Genomic DNA, 19565 nt, shown 5'->3' on the forward strand with positions numbered 1-19565 from the left:
ACAGTGCTGCGGTGTGCACTGTGTGCAGTGCCAGGTGTCTGTGGGAATGTGCAGTGACTTCTCTGTACAGTATGCATACAGCATGTGTGCAGTGACAGCACTGCGGTGTGCACTGTGTGCAGTGCCGTGTGTGTGGGAGTGTGCAGTGCCCACTCTGTGCACTGTGTGTGTATGCAGTGGCAGTGCTGTAGTGCCTGTGCATTATCAGGTGTGTGTGCATGCAGTACCAGCTCTGTGCAGTGTGTGTGTAGTGGCAGTAATGCCGTGTGCACTGTGTGCAGTGCCAGTTGTGTGTGGGAGTGGGCAGTGTCTACACTGTGCAATGTGCATGCAGCGTGTGTGCAACAACGGTGACACTGCAGTATGTACTGTGTGCAGTACCAGGTGTATGTGTGCGTATACAGTGCCCACTCTGGGAAGTGTGCATGCAGTGGCAGCGCTGTGGTGCATACCATGTGCAGTGTCAGGTGTATGTGTGTGCATGCGTGCAGTGTCCACTCTGTGCAGCATGCACGCAGTAGCGACACTGCAGCGTGCACTTTGTGTAGTGTCAGGTGTGTGTGTGTGGTGTCTGCTCTGTTCAGTGCGCATGCAGCATGCGTGCAGTGGTGCTGTGGTGTGCAGTACCAGGTGTGTGTGTGCGGTGCCCACTCTGTGCAGTGCGTGTGTGGCAGTGCTACAGTGCGCACAGTGTGCAGTGCCAGGTCTGTGTGTGCAGTGCCCGCTCTGTGCGGCGTGCGTGCGGCGGCGCTGCGGTGCGCACCGTGTGCAGTGCCAGGTCTGTGTGCAGTGCCAGGTCTGTGTGCAGTGCCCGTTCTGTGCAGCGTGCGTGCGGCGGCGCTGCGGTGTGCGCGCTGCGCGGAGCCGGCACTCGGTCCCCGCGCTCCCGCCGGCGCTGCCCATCCCGCCCCGCGCCGCATCCCGCCGCTGGCTCAGACGCGGCGCCGCAGCCCGCCCGCCCGGAGCTCCAGCAGCGCAGCCGGAGCCATGGCCAGGAGCCGCGCGGACAGGAACAGCTGGGGTAGGCGGCGAGCGGCGCCGGGCTGCGCAGGGGGCGGCCGAGGCCGGGGCTGGCGCTGCCCCGGCCCGGCCCGGCAGCATTTGGACAGCTACCGGGCTTGGCGCGGCCGGGGCGGCGGCGGGGGCTGGGTCGGCCCCGCTTTGTTCTGCGGCGGGCGGGTGCGGAGCGGAGAGGCGGGGGGCGCAGCGCAGCCTGGGGCCGGGCGCAGTGTGGGCACAAGGGGGGCTTCGCTGGGCTTCCCCTGTGCGCCCCTGCCCCTCCCGCTGGCGGAGAACGGGGGTGGGGGTGGAGGGGGGCAGGAGGCCGGAGCTGTAACCCAGGCGGTGGCCCAGTTTCCTTCTGAACGCTGGGGCCAGTAGCTCGGCACCGCGGGGGCCTCTGCTTGTCCCAGCCAGATCCCCCCGGGAACACCGTTGTGCTGCTCCCCAGCTGTGCCCAGCTGTCCCTGGGGCACTGGCCTTCCCGCGGGGGTGAGTTTCTTACCATCAGGCTGGACTGGCAGAAAAGCTGTGTCAGCCCCTGCCCCTCCCGCTGAAGTGTGTGTGTGTGTGGGTGTGTGGGTGTGTGTGTGTGGGGTGGGGGGTGAATGTGCTGGTACCCAGACCCTGGGGAAATCAGACCTCCTGCCAAGGCCTTTACAAGAGGGATCCCCTAAATCTGCTGCCAGAAGGAAGTGCAGATCAATCTCTCTCCAGTGCTGGTGCAGGGAGGCTGTTAGAGGAGTTGGCCTCTCCACAGTCCAGTCCTGTTTTGTGCCAGGGCCCTGGGCGGGAGTAATCCCTGTGGAATTCCTGCTCAAGGGGCCTGGGGAAGGCCCACCCCACTGCCTTTTCCTTCCTCCCAGCCTCCCTCCCTTCCCCAGAGAGTGCCCAGGGGACTGTAGGATGGTGCAGTGGAGGTGGCTGACTCTCCCTTCCTCACATTGTGGAGCTGGGTGCGCAGAGGGGAGGCTCCATCTGTGGAATGTGGCGGTTGGTGAGGGGCACCTGGGTTGATCTGGTGGCTAGCGTGAGAAAGCGGTTCCCAAGGGACAGGCATGCTGTGACCTCTGTGAAATGACTAGGGTGAGCTCAGTACCACTCGGGGTGGCCAGGTCGCGGGGCTGCCCCAGCTGGCGGAGCGAGCCACAAGAGGCAAATAAGTGGACATGACGACCAAGCTCCTTGCTCCTGGAACTAATCCCTGTAGCTCAGAGACAAGGCACTGTGCAAGGCCTGGGTCAGGAGCCTGGCTGGCTCTGGCTCTCCAGACGTTCTGCGGATGGGTAGGAGTGCGCACCCCATCCAGGCTGTCAGTCCTGTGCTTTTCAATAGCCACTATTGTCCATGCTGTTTTACTGCACTGTCATCCCTCTTGATAGAAGAGCTCGTACTGAGGAATCGCTTCTCTCTTTTCTTTTCTGGGCCAGGTTTGTAGAAGGGCTGGTTCTCTGGCCTCTCCTCTTTGCAGGCTGCCTGAACCAGTAGATCTTGTTCTCCACCGGGGATACCACTTATAAGGCCAGTGTAGGTCTTCACTTAGCCCTCCAGAGGCTCACCATTTGTCCAGCCTTCTCCACAGCAGGCCTCTCCTCCTCTCTTTTTGGCAGGGTCCCGATTGCTCAGGGAATCTTTTCCAGCAGCATCTGCTTCTGGGTTGCAATAAGGCCCAGCACTTTCCTTCTGTCCCTCTGCTGCCTGGGAACATCTAATCTCCTCCGGCACCTTCACCACCTTCCTCACAGCCTGTAGGACAAGAATCCCCAGCTCCTGTCATACTCTGATGCAGACTGAGCCCCCTGCACTTTCTTGTGGCTTGCCGTCCTCTGGGGAACAACGAGAAGTCCTGTGGCACCTTATAGACTGACAGATATTTTGGAGCATAAGCTTTCATGGGCAAAGACCCGCTTCATCAGATGCATGAGTGGGGGGTGGTGGTTTCAGAGGGGTATTAAAAGAGTGGGGTCCAGTGAGAGGGAGGGTCAGAGCTGACAAGGTCTGTTCAGCAAGGTGGAAATGGCCCAGTATCAACAGGACTTATCTAAAGAGGAAAAAACAAGTCAGATCAGACAGGGGGATGTGAGCCTTTGTCAGAGTCTAATGGGGAGATATTAGCACCCAGAGCAGAGAAGCTGCCTTTGTAAGCTGCGAGCCACTCCCAGTCTCTGTTTAATCCATGGTTAATGGAGTCAAATTTGTCAATAAATTGCAGCTCAGAGATTTCTCTCTCCATTTGATTTCTGAAATTTTTTTGTTTCAGGATTGTCACCCTTAAATCTGCCATTGAGTGTCCAGGGAGATTGAAGTGTTCCCCCACAGGCTTCTGTACATTACCGTTCCTGATGTCTGATTTATGTCCATTTATTCTTTTACAGTGAGACTGTCCAGTTTGGGCAATGTAAATTGCAGTGGCACATTGCTGGCACATGATGGCACATATTATATTAGTAGATGTACAGGTAAAGGAGCCCCTGAAGGTATGGTTGGTGTTAGGTCCTGTGATGATGTCACTGGTGTAGATATGTGAGCAGCATTGGCAGCAAGGACTGTTGCAGGGGCTGGTTCCAGGCCTAGAGTCACTGGTTTGTGATTTGTAGTGGCTGGCGAGGATTTGTTTAAGAGGGCACTTATCAAGGGAGAGTTTCATCTCCTTCTCTGTGGTTCAGAAAATCTGGAGCCTGATCATCAGGGCTGGATTGGTAGAGCCCTGCATGGATATGCCATTTATATCCACATCCATATCTGCAAAAAAGGATCCACGGATATCCCCAGGTCTGCAGGGCTCCGAGGATTGGTACTTTCTGATCCAGCCTCCATAAGTAGCAGCACCTTACTGCCCTGCAACAGGAACTGTGATCGTTTAGGCCCTGCTTCTGACTGGGTCCAAAAGGGGAGAAACAGCCTTGTAGAAAGCAGCTGCCTTCTTCCCTCCTCCCTTGGTGGGGTGGAGTCAAGGACTCTGTGCTGGAAGAGGAAGGCAGCAAAGATTGTTGATTCAGGAACCTGCAAAACAGAGTAAAGGAGCCACCTTTTCACATCCTGTTTATTCCTTGAGCTGCTGGATTGATGACTGAGCCCTGTTGGTTCACCTCTGGGAGTGATGTGTTCCTTCAAGGATTTTCTTGGAGGCGTTCCCTTGCTGTTTAGTGCTGCTGGGCAGCAGAACTCCTCACCCACCAGAAAATGAATCAGGGCTAGGGGCATCTGACCTATGGGACCATTCCTGGGAAGCAGAGCCAGGTGAAGAATGCTGTGCTGGTTAGATACACATTTTACTTTAGCATGGGGAGGAGCCTGTGATGAGTTTTGAAGTTGTGAATTGTATCTCACTAAAATTCCTATTATTTGGTGTGGCTTGGGAATATTGCACAAAAAGATACGCTATTTCTATCTGGTCTGTTTTATTGAGGGCAGTGGAGTGCCAGGAATATCCAGGTAAATGTACAGACAAAATTAAACACGGTTGTATAATATATCAGCTTCTCAAGAAAAGCCACGGTGCAGCAAATCCATTCAATACGTGCTGAAGTTGGAGCACGTTCTTAAGTTCCATCAAAATAAATGTAACTAAGGCACATCAAGTGTGTTGTGGAAGGCAGGTCTTAGCTAGTGCCTTATAAGTTTGTGAGTACCCAGGACCATATATGAACTGAAAGGGATCTTTATTATAGAAATGGGAGCCATCGTCCTTTGTGCATGCTAGTGACAGATTGAAATCACCACCTAAGAGAGAGATAGATAGGTATATTGCTAGACTTTGACTTCACACACGCTGAGCCTTGCATGGGGATATTGCTAACATACATTAGAATGTTAAATGCAGGTGCTTTTTATTAGAACATGGTCCCCTGAAATAAAAATGTACATGTAAGCAGTGAAAACTGTGAGCTGACTTCCCCACCCCCGTGATTTACTTTGACTGCAAGAGTGGCTACAATATTGTATAGTCACATCATTCTTTCTAATGGCCCCTCCAGTGCTAGTTTCTTTAGCTCAGCTGCCAATGCAGAAGATTGGGGCTCTGCATTTAGCTTCTGGCTGTGTTTAAAATGTGCTTACTTGTACTAAAAAAAAAAAAAGGATCATGATTAAGCTTTGCTCTAGTTAGCTGCTGCTTCTCATAGCTGGTAACTTCCCAGCTTGATGTGATCTTTCCCTTCTTGTCTTATGGTAAAAATCTGTTCATTTAGGGAATTAAAGAACAATTTTAGAAAAAAATTGTGTGGAACCTTAAAGAATTGCCTCTTGTTTGCTATCAAAGCTAGCTTCCTGCAACAGACATGCATCCCTGACTACACAACCCACACAATGCTTTCAGTAAGGGTTAAATTTAGCGTGGGCAGAGGGCCAACACAAACCTTATGGGTCACTTGAATCGATAGCGCTAATTGGTGGATAGACCTCCCAGTTGCTGTCCACTATAGGGTGAATTTTGCCCTGAAGAAGGTGCTGTGTATATAAATAGCATAGATAGTTTTCCTTTAAGTAAGAGAATACAATTCCTGGGTGTGTCCTAATAAAGGCTGCTAGTCAGAACCCTAATTGGTTCTATGCAGCTAAGCAAGCTTCATGTAAGTGGTACAGAGGTTACACATCCTTCTTTTCACACCCTTTGTAGTTTCCACTTGCGTATGGTCAGTGGTGCTGTCATTAGAAATCTCTGCCTATAGAGGTTTATAATGTACTTGTTTAAAAAAATGCAGCACAAATCAGAACATATCATCATATAAGGGACCCATTTCTGCATGTTTTATATTGCAGTATGCTGTGATAGGGTTTTTACTGCAGTATGCTGTGATAGGGTTTATATTGTGATGTGGTGCCAGAGGGTTTATGTTGAGGTGTACTATAAAAGAGAAGGTCCATATTGAAATAATTCCATGCTTAGGACTGTGAAAGAGACAAACAAGTTCAGGCTTCTTGGCTGAGATTTTGAAAATGGACGAGCGGGTTTGACAGCCCGTTCTTGGGGTGTGCTGCCCAGAGCACCCAACCTCTGAGAATTAAGCCTCTTCAATGTATCTCAAATGCTGTCCTAAGCTTTCGAAATCATCTGTAAAAAAGTCTCATGATTTTTCAGCAAGAATTATCAATAATTTTTGAGCTCTTTTCCTTCCCCTCCTGGTTCATGACTTTTCAGTGGTGATTCAGGTCACACGTTCAACCACAATGGATAGAAACCTAATTTGTCTCCCCTCACCTTCCCTCCCCCACCAAGGAAAGCTATGAGTCACAGGCAATCTCATGATTCCAGCAGAAACTGATTTAAGAAACACATCAAACGCTGTATTGCAAATATGCCAGGGCACTTTGTCAAGCAGTTAGTGTATCTGACCTCCATCCCCTTGTCTCTCTGTCAGAGCGGTGGAGATGCCTGGTTCTTTCCCTAAGGACTACTTTGGCCTCTACCTACGTCTGGGTCTTTGCCATTAAAAGGAGCCTGATAGGAGAACTGACATTCTCCATCTCTGCTGGGTAGCAGTCGAGGCCTTGTGGCCATCAGGGTCCTCTCTGCAAAGGCTGCTTCTACACTATGAGCTAAAATCAATTTTATTAAAATCAATTTATTAATGCTGGGTTTTATCAATTGGATTTGGAGCATCCTCATATTCCCTCATGCTCTCCGCAAAATTGACTTATTGCTGCCACACACAAGTGGCTTAAATCGAGTGCTGCAGCAGTATATTGTGGGAACCTATCCCACAGTTCCCTGAGCCCCGCAGCGTCCTGGCTATTTTTCCTGGTGCAGAATGGGAAAAAAAATGCCCTGCAAGTGAATGTGGGTATCTGACGACATCTCCCCACTTTTCATTCCCCTCATTCCCCTGCCATGTTAAACAAACGTCCCTTTTTCCAGGCGGCATCTGTGTGCCCGTATCAGAGATATGCTTTTGGTAGTTGAGGGGAGGAGAGGGGTAATAAAACGCACAGGAATGGTTAGCAAAAAGATTCTGGGCTTCCCAACCGACAGGTTTTCAAAGCGGGATGCAAAAGCACTGGATCTTTGCAGGCTTGGATCTGGATTTAGACCTCCTGGCAAAGAAGATCCTCAGGTCAATAGTTTTGTCTCAAAGGCCCAAGAGCCAGCCCAGAGCACTAAGAAGCGGGTCCGTCCTGGACGGGGCGAAAGGTGCAGACCCTCCTGGACCTGTGGGACGAGGTAGATCTCCGCCAAGACGCCAAAGTGAAGTGCCATAATGCCCAAGCCTACACTGGATGGCCGCCATCCTGTGGAGCAAGGCCATCCCCCTGCTGCACGAAGGGGGAAGTCCAGGTGAAGGTGAAGGGGTCCAGCACTGTTACATCCGTGTCCAGGATGCTGGCCGACACCTCTGGGGCAGGACCCACCAACTGCATCTGGATGTAGAACTCCTGGCAAAGAAGACCCATTTATTTCAGGAGACACGGGTGCTACACTGAAATGGCAATGAATCATTAAACCAGTTATGGCTCGGGGCAGCTGAAAGACCACCGACTATAGCCAGCCCTGAAACCCGTGTCCACCAAGGGAGGTTTTCCCCAGGCAGCTAAAACACTTCCAACTACAGCGAGCCCTTCAGCATTTGGCTGAAGCCCATCCAAGAGTGTCCTCTGAGAGGACAGCCACTCGAGTGAGAAAGTGTTTTCTTCTGTTGCCCAAAAATTGTGACTAACCAGGGAGACTGGCTGCAGGAGCCTCACCACACGCAAACCGCCTGGCACCTTGTGCAGCACGTCCTTTTACGAGTTTGGGATCAAGCCACGTGATGTGGCTGGGCACTGGAAAGTTCGGGGCTGCGTGGCATCTCCAGGAGGACGGAAGGGAGGAGATGTGGGGGTCAGTACAAAATATAAGAGGCTGAAAAGAAGTTTCCCATCCTATCATACAAGCACGATCCCCACCCACAGCCTAGCTGCCACATGGTACGGGCAGCAGCTGGTGCCGGGCAGCGCAGAAGAAAACAAGGGAGCTAGCAGGGGTATACACAGAACCACAGACCCCACAGCCATGCTACTAGCAAAGAAAAAGAAAGATTTTTCAGCTTCTCGTGATCCTACAGCCACAGGCTTCCAGGTGCCAAATTGAAACGGTTTTTCCATTGCGTAATTCCTCCGAACATGAGAGCAGTGGAGATGGAAGAGGCCATAATGGAGAACTGTGGGGCATGGTGGGAGACATACAGGACGTCTCTGGAAACCAGTGAATTCGATTTAAAGACATGGCACTTCTTCACTCCCCTTCATTTGGAATTTTAAATTCGAACTGAATGCTACACCCGTCAGGTTACTGTGATATTATGATTTTGATATTATGTTGATTTTGGTGCAGCATAAATCGAGCTAATGGAATTTACAGTGAAGACAGGCACTTGGTAAAATCGGGCTAAATGACTTAAAATCAATATTGTCCCGTAGTGTAGACGTAGCCAAAAGTCTTAGCCTAGCCTAGCATGCTTGAGAATGATGTGCATTTCACCGAGGCTCTAGTGCCACAATAACACAGTAGCTAATCACACATTTCCCCAGCAGAATAATGGCTCCGGAGAGTAAGAGCTGTCAAGCCAGTAAAATACATTTTCAGACAAAACAAATCCATATTTCCTCCAAATAGCACACTAGCCTTTCATGCCATCTCATGGAATTTCATGGCATGTTTACCAGCCGATTGGGTTTATTTTCAGCACTTGGGAGGGCACTGTAACCACACAAGGTACAAAACATCAATTAAGAACAGAAGACTATGGAAGATTTGCCGAGGGTGGGGGATGGGGAAGGCTAAGGCCAAATGGGAAATGCACTGTGGAAGAGGCAAGCTTTGTGGAGGTGTGATCGTTGCAGGTGGTTTTCAGTGATAGGGTTGCACTGAAATTTCCTCTGCCCTTTGCAGGGGATTTCTGGATCCTGCTAAGGTGGAGAACTTCTTTTATGAGTGTTAGCCTTACCCTGTGCTCTCTAACCTCTGGGGCAAGCCTCCCTGTCAGCCCCACCTGCAGGGCTTTATGCAAAACTCTGAAGGTCTCCTCCTGCCTGTCTGTAGAAGGAAACCAAGCGGGAAGGCTTTGTGCAACCACCGTTTGAGTTTCCCTCCAGAAGGTTCTGGCTATCACTTTGGCCACCTCCCTGCACTCCTCCCCTGGAGGGAACTGAGTCCCTCAGCTGGCTAGGTCATAGGTCCCTCTGTGACAGTGCCCCTGCTTAAGGGCTGCTGCTGTGGTCTTTCATTTACTCGCTACATTGAGCAGGATCAGTACGCTTCATTGTGCAAGAACGTCCCTCTCCCTGCCCCTCTGCCTCCACAGTCCAGTTGTCTCAGGTTATGCTTCACATTCACCATTCTGCTTAACTTTCCAACCAGGCTGCTAAAACGCAGCATTCCGTGCTTGCGTCCTTCGAGGAACAGGAAATCCGATTTCCGTAAACCCTCAGCTCTCTCGTACGCTCACGGTGAAGCTGCCCCTTCCAAGCCCTTGAGGACTCACGTTACACTAGCTGGCTGGGTGGCTTGCTTTGTGTTAGTTCAGTACGAGCCGAGTGAGGAGCATAAAGGCAGCAGCACCAGCAGCAGAGCTGAGTAAAACTCATGCAGTTAAAATGGGGATATGCCAGGTTTGAGTGAAGTCCGTTTGTTGGAGTCAATTTGTCAGGGCCAGATTCACTGTCCTGGAATCTGAAATTCCCTCCAGGATGCTTAGAGGGATCACACGCCTGTGTGGGAGAGTTTACTTTTCTTCCCCGTCACTGTTCAGTCCTAGTCCTGTCTTGTGAGGATATTCTTAGTGCCACTGTGGTGGTTTTGCAATGGAGACACCCTGCAGAAAGAAAGTTTCAAAGAGAACTCCCAGCAGCCACCACTGCTCTTCTGGGCAGGAGTCAAAGTAGTCCTCATCTGTGAAAGACCCTGGATGATGAGCAGTGTGACCCAATAGTTTCACATTGGAGTTGAGAGAACTGAAGATTGATTTACTAAGTGGTTCCCTAAAGCTGCTCTACCTTGCTCATTTCCAGCCATCTTTCCAATAACATGATTCATTTGTCAGGAGACAGGAATAGCAGCCCCAGGTTCAATCCATGGTTTGACCTCAAACTTTGCTAATTAGGGTCCAAAGGCCCAGTCCTGCAAAGGCTTAACTTCTTTGAGGCCGGGCTTAGCTGTGCAGGTAAGGACCCAAGTGAGTACAACTTGTAGAGTCAATATGCACAGATTGGTTTTCTAAGAGCCTGGCTGTGGGACCTTGCCACACAGGGCCAGTCTCTACTGAGACTATAGTCAGCGTGGATTGCAGAGTGAGGCTCTTTCCAAGGAAACAAACAATGCTGAATTTATTGTATTTGATTGCTTTCCAAAGACGCGTTTTTGGAATACGATTTCTCATCACTGCATGCACATTCCAAGCTTTTGCCCCAGTGATACACGATTTAGCTAATTTTCTCACCTGCAGACATTGACTTTGCAGTTGTGTCGTTGCATTTTGGAGGAATGTGGAGTGTGTTGCATTTGCGTTTATTTTCCCTTGATTCGTAGCATTTCCTTATATTTCTGCAATTGTTAGTGGTTGGAAAGCTGTCTACAAGCACTCCCTGGGCTTGTCTACACTTGCTCCCAACTTCAAAGGGGGCATGTTAATCAGGGCGACGGGAGATAACTAATGAAGTGCTGCGGTGAATACGAAGCACTTCGTTAGGCTAATTTTCCCCTGCGGCAACTTCGAAGCATCAGACTTCGAAGTGCTGGCATGCATGTAGTCCCTTTACTCTTCAAAGTAGCTCAGGCACTTTGAAGTGCCCACGGCTACACGCATGCCAGCACTTCGAAGTTTGATGCTTCAAAGTTGCCGCGGTGCAGAATTAGCCTAATGAAGTGCTGTGTATTCACTGCAGGACTTCATTAGTAATCTCCCATCGCCCTGATTAACATCGAAGTTGGGGGCAAGTGTAGACCCAGCCCTTGAGTTACAGGCATCCGACTTACGAACATCCACACAAACAAAAGCTCAGGCAAGTGCATCCTTCGGATTTATGAGGCCTTATGCAGAAATATGAAACTGGTGCCCCTGTGCCCCATGCCAACCCAGGGAGGTGATGATTTTTTAGAGATGTGTTGATCTTATTTTTTCCCTTAGATTTACAACAATGGAGCAGCAGGATAGCCCATCTGATGGGCTGCTTAGGGGAGTCAGAGACCTTTCTTGTGGGCTGCATGTCATCATAAATACGGTTCCGCTTAATTTTCATCTCTTTCATCATCATGAAGTCACCATGTGGGAAATGAGGCCTGACTTCCCCCTTGCCTTAGTCACAGCAGTGGTAATTATTAACATTAACAAAAAAGAGGAAGGGAGTCCTGGCAGCTGACTAGTGACCAGGTGGACAATGACATAAGTGTGGGGGTGAGCAGTGAGAGGCTGACGTACATAAGAACATAAGAATGGCCATACTGGGTCAGACCAAAGGTCCGTCCAGCCTAGTAGCCTGTCTGCTGACAGTGGCCAGTGCCAGGTGCCCCAGAGGGGGTGGACCGAAGACAAAGATCAAGTGATTTGTCTCCTGCCATCCATCTCCAGCCTCTGACAATCAGAGGCCGGGGACACCTTGTCTAATAGCCTTTTATGGACCTAACCTCTATGAATTTATCTAGCTCTTTCTTAAATTCTGTTATAGTCCTAGCCTTCACAGTCTCCTCTGGCAAGGAGTTCCACAGGTTAACTATGCACTGAGTGAAGAACTTTCTTTTATTAGTTTTAAACCTTCTACCCATTAATTTCATTTGGTGCCCTCTAGTTCTTGTATTATGGGCACAAGTAAATAACTTCTCCTTATTCACCCTCTCCACACCTGTCATAATTTTATATACCTCTATCATGTCCCCCCTCAGCCTCCTCTTTTCTAAACTGAAAAGTCCCAATCTTTTTAGCCTCTCCTCATATGGGGCCTGTTCCAAGCCCCTAATCATTCTAGTTGCCCTTTTCTGAACCTTTTCCAGTGCCAGGATATCTTTTTTTAGGTGGGGAGACCACATCTGTAGACAGTATTCAAGATGTGGGCATACCATAGATTTATACAGGGGCAGTAAGATACACCTTGTCTTATTTTCTATCCCTTTTTTAATAACACCTAATATCCTATTTGCCTTTTTGACTGCCTCTGCACACTGTGTGGATGTTTTCAAGGAACTATCCATGATAACTCCAAGATCTCTTTCCTGATTAGTTATACCTAAATTAGCCTCCATCATATTGTAAGTATAGTTGGGGTTATTTTTTCCGATGTGCACTACCTTGCACTTATCCACATTCAATTTTATTTGTCGTTTTGTTGCCCAATCACTCAGTTTGATGAGATCTTTTTGAAGTTCTTCACAGTCTGCCTTTGTCGTGACTATCTTGAACAGTTTAGTGTCATCTGCAAACTTTGCCACCTCACTGCTCACCCCCCTTCGCCAGATCATTTATGAATAAATTGAACAGGATTGGTCCTAGGACTGACCTGTGGGGGACACCACTAGTTACCCTTCTCCATTCGGAACATTTACCATTTATACCTACCCTTTGTTTCCTGTCTTTTAACCAGCTCTCAATCCATGAAAGGACCTTCCCTCTTATCCCATGACAACTTACGTTACGTAAGAGCCTTTGATTAGGTACCTTATATCCACTGGATCTCCACTGTCTGCATGTTTGTTAACCCCTTCAAAGAACTCTAACAGATTAGTAAGACATGATTTCCCTCTGCAGAAACCGTGTTGACTTTGGCCTATCAAATTATGTTCTCCTACGTGCCTGACAATTTTATTCTTTACTATTGTTTCAACTAGTTTGCCCAGAAATGACGTTCAACCTACCAGTCTGTAATTGCCATGGTCACCTCTAGAGCCCCTTTTAAATATTGGTGTCACATTAGCTATCTTCCAGTCTTTAGGTGTGGAAGCTGACCCAAAGGACAGGTTACAAACTGCTGTTAATAGCTCTGCAATTTCCCATCTGAGTTCTTTCAGAACCCTGGGATGAATACCATGCAGTCCCGGCGATTTGTTAACATTAAGTTTATCTATTCCAAACCCTCCTCGAATGACACTTCAATCCGGGACAGTTCCTCAGTTTCATTTCCCACAGAAAGCGGTGCAGGTTTGGGAATCTCCCCAACATGTTCAGCCCTGAAGACTGAAGCAAAGAAATCATTCAGTCTCTCCGTAGCACAGAAAGGAGAGTTTACTTGAACCTCAGCAAAACCGGAAGTGTGGCGAAGGAAGTTCGGCTCTCTCGCCATTCTGTTTCTGTTACTACCACTAACAAATTTTGTGGGGTTGATCTATGAGGCCTTGAAAACTGGACTATGCCAAAAAGACCAGTTAGAAGGGGGTGATTTCTAGGAACGCAGACCCAGCTTACAACATATTTGACTCACTGATCCATTATAATCAGTATCCTCCAGTAAACCTGTGAAGGGACTTCTCTGGGGTTGACAGTTGTCATGGAGTGAGGGGGTCCCCAGGCCCTGCACGCCATCCGCGTCAGATGTGACTCTCATTCAGCAGGGAGAACAGGAGGGTTACGAGGCGACAGGGACACAGCGTAGAACAGACTTGTCAGCACAGAAACCAGAAGCAGTGAGTACAATCCAATCTGGGGGCGGGGGCAGAGGGTGTCCCTGAGCTGGGGCCCTGGTCCTCCTTCCTCCCTCTCCAGCCAGATGAGACTGCCCCACTCAACAAACCAGCCAGGCCCCTCCTCCCGCCTTTGCTGTGTTTATCCAGGGAAGAAAGGTGTCACCTGGTTGCCTAGGCTACAAAGGGGGATGCAAGGGGAGCTGGCCTACATGTGAGCAGTCATCACACAGAAACTCCCCTCCCCATTGTGCACTGATGCTGTGCCTAGGGAAACTGAGGCACCCACTTTGGGTTCCTGCAGGAAGGTAGGAAACACATACAACCTAACCAGGGGAATGAAACCTCCCCCCACCCTTCGTCACAACAATAAACAAGGCAGTACTTACGCTTGTGTCTTTCAGCTATGTTTTAACATCGGGGACGCAGGAGTGCTGCCAGACCCCACAGCAGCGGGGCCAACAGCTATGGTGGCCTGCAGAGCAAGCCGTGTAGGGGGTGGCTGTGTGCCCTGGACGGGGTGGGACCTCCAGTGGAAGGGACATGGCCCTTAGCACCGCTCAGACCGCAGCGCAGCTCCGCCCCAGCCCTCAGTGCTGTGCAGAGCAGCAATTCAAAGCCGAGCTCCCGGCTGCTTCACTGAAGTAACTGTCAGTCTTTGTGCTCAGGTTCATCAGAAGGTCCGGGTGCCCAGCTGACCCGTCTCAGCTGAGAGGGAAAAGGGCTTTTATCGTCCTAGGGCTGATATCTCTGCCTTGCCTTCTCCCAGCACCGGCCAGAACACTCATCTGTAAAACCAGGGAGGGGAGGATGGCTGAGCAGGGGTCTCCTGAGACCGTGAGGCCTATTTCTTCTCCTCCCTCTGTTCATGCACCCAGGCAGAGTTCCTCTGGGTGGTGGCCACTGGCACCCTTGACACATGCAAGGAGAGTGGACATTGTCTGGGTTTCTGGGCTTGGTGTCTCCTCCACATTCCCTTCTTTTGACCCTTTGACTTTTAGGTCCCTGTTATATTCTTGGTTGTCCCTTGTAATTAGTTGAGTTCCTGGGCTTTGTGGGTGCTCCCCAGAGGCTGGCAGAAGGTCCTTTAACAGTGGGCAGGAGTAACCCAAACAGGATCACCCTCCCATAGCTGCCCAGCCTGAGTGTCCTGCGCTCTCATCTCATACATCTTGAACTATACCCGGAAAGGAGCAGAGGGAGCGGCTCAGAGGGCTACACATTTGAGTATGGTAAATCAGACCGTACAGCTACTTCCCTAGGAATCTCCCACGTTTACATCAATCGTAGGCCAAGCTCCCTTGTCTCTGAGGTGACTGGCCTTTGAACACTTCTGCAGGTTGTCTTGGTGTCATCTCTCCCACCCTGCTGTGATCACCCTGCTCAGCTTTCCATAGGCACTAGAAACGTAAAGGGAAGTCCGGCTTCATGAGCCAGCCAGGATGCTGGGCTAGGTCACCAGGGAAGGAGCCCATCTTGTCGGGGTGTTGTGGGGCACCGGCAGTGTGGGAGCCCACACAAGAACCCTTTCCCCAGCAGCTGCTGGGTGCCAGCCCATGTTTAAGCAGCAGATGAGCCTTAATGCTGAGTAGCTGAAAGCAGTACTTTAGTTCCCCGCCATGGGATTTGGATTACTAACTGGCCCCGATCCAGCGTAGCACTTACACGGTTGCTTTAGTCCCAGTCGTGGCTCCTCGGTTCAGGCTCTCCCAGGCCCACTGGTGGCTTGTCCCTGATACATTCCCTATTTGCCTCCAGTTGTGCCTCTGCCCCACTCTTCCCCAGGATGGAGAGTGGCTGGTATAGTAGGGGGATCCCTTCTGGGAATCTCTGACCCATTTGAGACCACTTTTGTGCTGCAAACAGGTGAATCCGTCCCGTTGCTTATAGTCACAGAATTGTACGGGTGGAAGGACCCTCGGTAGGCCAGCTAGTCCAGTTCTGTGTTGGGCCGAATATTGGAGCCTGCCCCTCAGGAGTGTTTTTTTCACCGGCTCTTAAAATTTGCAATGATGGAAATTCCACAACCATCCTTGGCAATTTGCTCCAGTGCTTAAGCATCTGGACAGTTAGGAAGGTTTTCCTGACGGTTAACCTGCATCTTTTCTGCAGCAAGTTAAGCCTGTTACTCCTTGTCCTGTCCTCAGTGGTTAAGGTAAACAGTTTATTGCCTTCCTCTTTATAACCCTTGGTGTACTTAGTGACAGTGATCGTGTCTTGCTTCAGTCTTCTCTTCCCCTCCACTAAGCAAACCCAGTTTCTTCAATCTTCCCGGACTGGGCTGCATGTTTGTTTATCTCCTCTGGACTTTCTCCAGTTTGTCCACATCTTTCCTGCAATGTCATGCCCAGAACTGAAGTCAGGACACTAGCCGAGGCCATGCCAGGGCTGAGGAGGCTGGAAGAATTATTTCTTGTGTCTTGCAAACGTCACTGTGGCAAGTGCCTCCCAGAGTGATGCTTTTTCTCAGCATCGGTGTTACACTGTTGATGCACAGTTAGCGTGTGATCCACCATAACCCCCAGATCATGCGCTGCAGTACTTCTGTCATTTCCCATTTATTTACTTATTTATTTTGGCCCTTTACCAGACCATTGTTAAACATATGTAGAGTCCGGCACTGCTCCTTTGAAGTCAACAGGCACTGCTGGGAGCTGAGCACTTTTGAAAATCAGGACACTTTCGTAGGCATCTAAATGGGGACAAAGGAGCCTTGGCAATTGGTGGGGTTCCCAGGGAGCAAGTGCAAGGCCCCCACCCCAACTCAGTGTGAATACCGCGCCGCTTCGGATGAGTACGGGGTAGTCACACACACGCCCCCCACCCCCCACAGTGGCCTGGCCCGAGAGCGCTTACTCCTAGGCCACACCACTCCTGGGGGGGGGCAGGGGCAGAAGGAGAGGGGCATGAGCAGAAGAGGGGCAGGGAGGGAGCAGGGCAGGGACACTTGTCCAGTGCACCCGGCAATCCCTACACCAGTCGTCTCTGTGCCGGCACCTAACTTTTGGCGACCGTATTTAAAATTCGTGACAAAAGGCCCAGACCATCTTAACCGAGAACTTCTCAGAACGGCGTGGAAGAGCATGTGGCTCGTGCAACCCTTCCCTGCTGTCCAAAGAAATTTACATGACCACAAGTTACCGGAGGGCAGTGGACACTCCCCTGTCTCCCATTTCTTTCTGTGATGTGCCCCATGGGACCATACCTAGATGGTGATAGACAAGTGGCCAGTACCCATGGCTGTGTTCTCTGTGGATGGCTGTCCTGATAATGCTTCTTCCTCTGAACTGCTGGGAGTGCGCAACACACCCCGAGCTGAACATTAAAAGCCTCTATTATCCTCCTGCCATAGTCTTGGAGAACTGTGGGGATGGTGTGCTTGGCGTTCTGCCATTTATCAAGTGTGCCTGGACATGAGGAGTGGCTGTTTGCTGCGGAGAGCCTCCGCCACAGCACGAGTGACCTCATCCGTTCTACATCCCTCCAGTGGGTTGTTAGCCCCAGAAGGATGGTGCGGTGATGCGATGCTGGGTGCTGCTCAGATCTTGGTGGTAAATGTGAAATACCCCTGTATGCACAAGACCCAGGGACCAAGCACGTCCTGCTTTTCAGAGGCTGGAATGGGACTAGCTTGGATCTGAGAAGGGGGAGACCAAAATTACACAGACAAAAAACATCTGCCCTTAGGCAGAGCTCCTATTTCTAAACTTCCTCTCTTTCCCGTAGGCATCAGCTTGGGAGAGGTTTATTACCTTGAACTAGAGCCGCCAAATTTATAGTCAGAAGGAACCAAGTCTTTAGGGCTCAGGTCAGGCGAGTGGCTGCTGATTCCATCTCCTTTTTGCAGCGGCCTCTTCCCAGTGTACAGCCCTGCTCCAGAGCAGGGCCAGGTCCTCTTTGCTTGCACCCAAAGGTGCTGTACACCCCAGCCCAGGGACCAAAGTGATGCACGGGCCTTGCCAAGGGCACTGTGCCCAGGGTGAATTGCATCACAGAAGAGAAGCACTGGGTGGCTTTTGTGGGAACTTACGTCACATCCGAGCCACTGTGTTCCTAGCTGCGCCAGAGATTTCAGGGCTGGTATTCAGTATCTGGCAAAGGGACTTGGTCCCATCCAGACATCTGCTATAGCAAATGAAACACAATTTAATTTCTGAGCATGTTGGAACGAGCTTTAGGGGATCTGTTGATTTATTTGTACCAGGTGGCTTTTCAGAAAAGACTTATGAGTGGAGCTCGGAGGAAGAAGAGGCTGTGAAGAAGGCCGGTCCGGTCCAGGTGCTCATTGTTAAAGATGACCATTCCTTTGAGCTGGACGAGGCCGCTCTGAACCGCATTCTGCTGGCGGAGGCTGTGAGAGATAAAGAGGTCGTTGCTGTGTCTGTCGCGGGGGCTTTCCGGAAGGGGAAATCGTTCCTGATGGACTTCATGCTGAGATACATGTACAACAAGGTACGACCTTACACTGTGTCACTAACTCCTTGTGGTGCTGTCCTGGAGTCTGGGTGTGTCTTGCGGTGCAGGGTGTGACTTCACTCCCAGGCACATGGGAGAGGGGGCTGATGCAGAAGCCTGGATTCACTTGGTGGGTGCAAGGGCTGTCTGTAATTGGCCCCCAATGGGGTTTGACTTCCTCCCAACAGTGGGGGGAGTTTGGATTCAGGTCTGTGTCCAGATCTGAGCTGCATGGCAGTCTGGGCTCCTGACCAATGAGGGGATTTTCTGGAAGGCTGGGACCCCTCCCTGACTCCCGGGCTGCTGCAGTGCCAGGGCACCCTCCCTGCTGCACTTGGAAGGGTGGTGCTGGTTCCCCTGAGCCAGCCAGTAGCACCTCAAGCTGCGGTATGGCTCTGTGAGCAGAGAACGCTGTGGCAATGCCCTCTGCTGGCGGCTGCTCCCTGGAGCTGACCATGGACCTCAGGGCTTTAGGCAGCTTTTGCTTTCCCCATATGCTTTCTCCGGAAGGCTGAGTCTTTGGGGGATGCGAGAAGGAGGGAGACAGCTCTCGGAAAGGGGTGTCGAGGAAGGAGGATCTCCTGGAAGATGCCTCTGTGGCAGAGGACTGAGCAAGGGCAGAGACATCAGTCTGAGCCCAAGGTGGAACGGTGTAAGTTAGAGCAGCCCCTCAGCTGCTCTGAATTCCATCGTGGCAGGCTGGTGCTTGAGCGTAACTGGCTCCTGCCCCTCCCTGTGCCTGCCTCAGGTGGGGCACGGTGCTGCATCTGGCGGCTAGTTCACCTCAGCCCTGTTGTCTCCTTGCTAAGATGTAAGTGTACTACTGCCCTCTGCTGGGCAGAATCAGTACTGCTGAGGGGTGTGCAGTCAGCGCCCTACAGCTCCTGGAGCGTCTCCCTTCGCTCAGCGGGCTGGGGCCTGGGATTTCAGAACAGTTCTGTCCAGCCTGGGGTGCGACGTGGGTCAGCAGCAGGCGTGCAATCCTAGGTGGCCGCCGCTTTGTCACAGGGACGTGGGAGGGGCTCCTGGATTCGAGCCCCTCCTTCCGGTGTCTCTTCAAGTCCAGCTGATGATATGGGGAGGCTGTGGAATCTTTGCCTCCTGGCGGCAAACTTTGGGTGCGAGTCAGCCTGGGACGGAGGTGAAGAGAAGAACCCGAGCAAGTGGTCTTTGGTCATCCTGTCCCTCCCTGCTTGCAGGAATCCATCGACTGGCTGGGCGATTACAATGAGCCCCTGACAGGCTTCTCGTGGAGAGGGGGCTCCGAGCGGGAGACCACTGGCATCCAGATATGGAGCGAACTCTTTCTGGTGGACAAACCGGACGGTAAAAAGGTACGCGGGTGCCCAGTGCTAGCACATCCCTTTGTGTGGGGGCTGCCTTTGGGTTCCCCCACCCTGGAGTTGAACACTGCTGTTCTGCTTTTTTCCCTTGCAGTGGTCTTTGATGCCATGTGCCTTAGAGCTTAGCAATTTCTAATGCACCTACCGCGCAATTTCTACGTCTCTATCCAGAGAGCGAGAACAAATTC

At 51.0% G+C, this 19565-nt stretch overlaps 1 protein-coding gene across 1 annotated transcript in view; it reads left to right on the forward strand.

Annotated features, from left to right (window-relative positions):
- Nucleotides 1-926: 926 nt before the first annotated feature.
- The window catches only part of ATL1 (atlastin GTPase 1), a 57991-nt gene continuing 39352 nt past the window's right edge, over nucleotides 927-19565 (forward strand). The window contains exons 1-3 of the mRNA XM_074998514.1: nucleotides 927-1021; nucleotides 17784-18031; nucleotides 19234-19368. Of these exons, the coding sequence (XP_074854615.1) occupies nucleotides 988-1021; nucleotides 17784-18031; nucleotides 19234-19368 (417 nt within the window). The 5' untranslated portion in view covers nucleotides 927-987. The remainder of the gene's footprint in view (nucleotides 1022-17783; nucleotides 18032-19233; nucleotides 19369-19565) is intronic.

The sequence above is a fragment of the Carettochelys insculpta genome, chromosome 6 (assembly GCF_033958435.1).
Source record: "Carettochelys insculpta isolate YL-2023 chromosome 6, ASM3395843v1, whole genome shotgun sequence".
NCBI classification, from domain to species: domain Eukaryota; kingdom Metazoa; phylum Chordata; order Testudines; family Carettochelyidae; genus Carettochelys; species Carettochelys insculpta.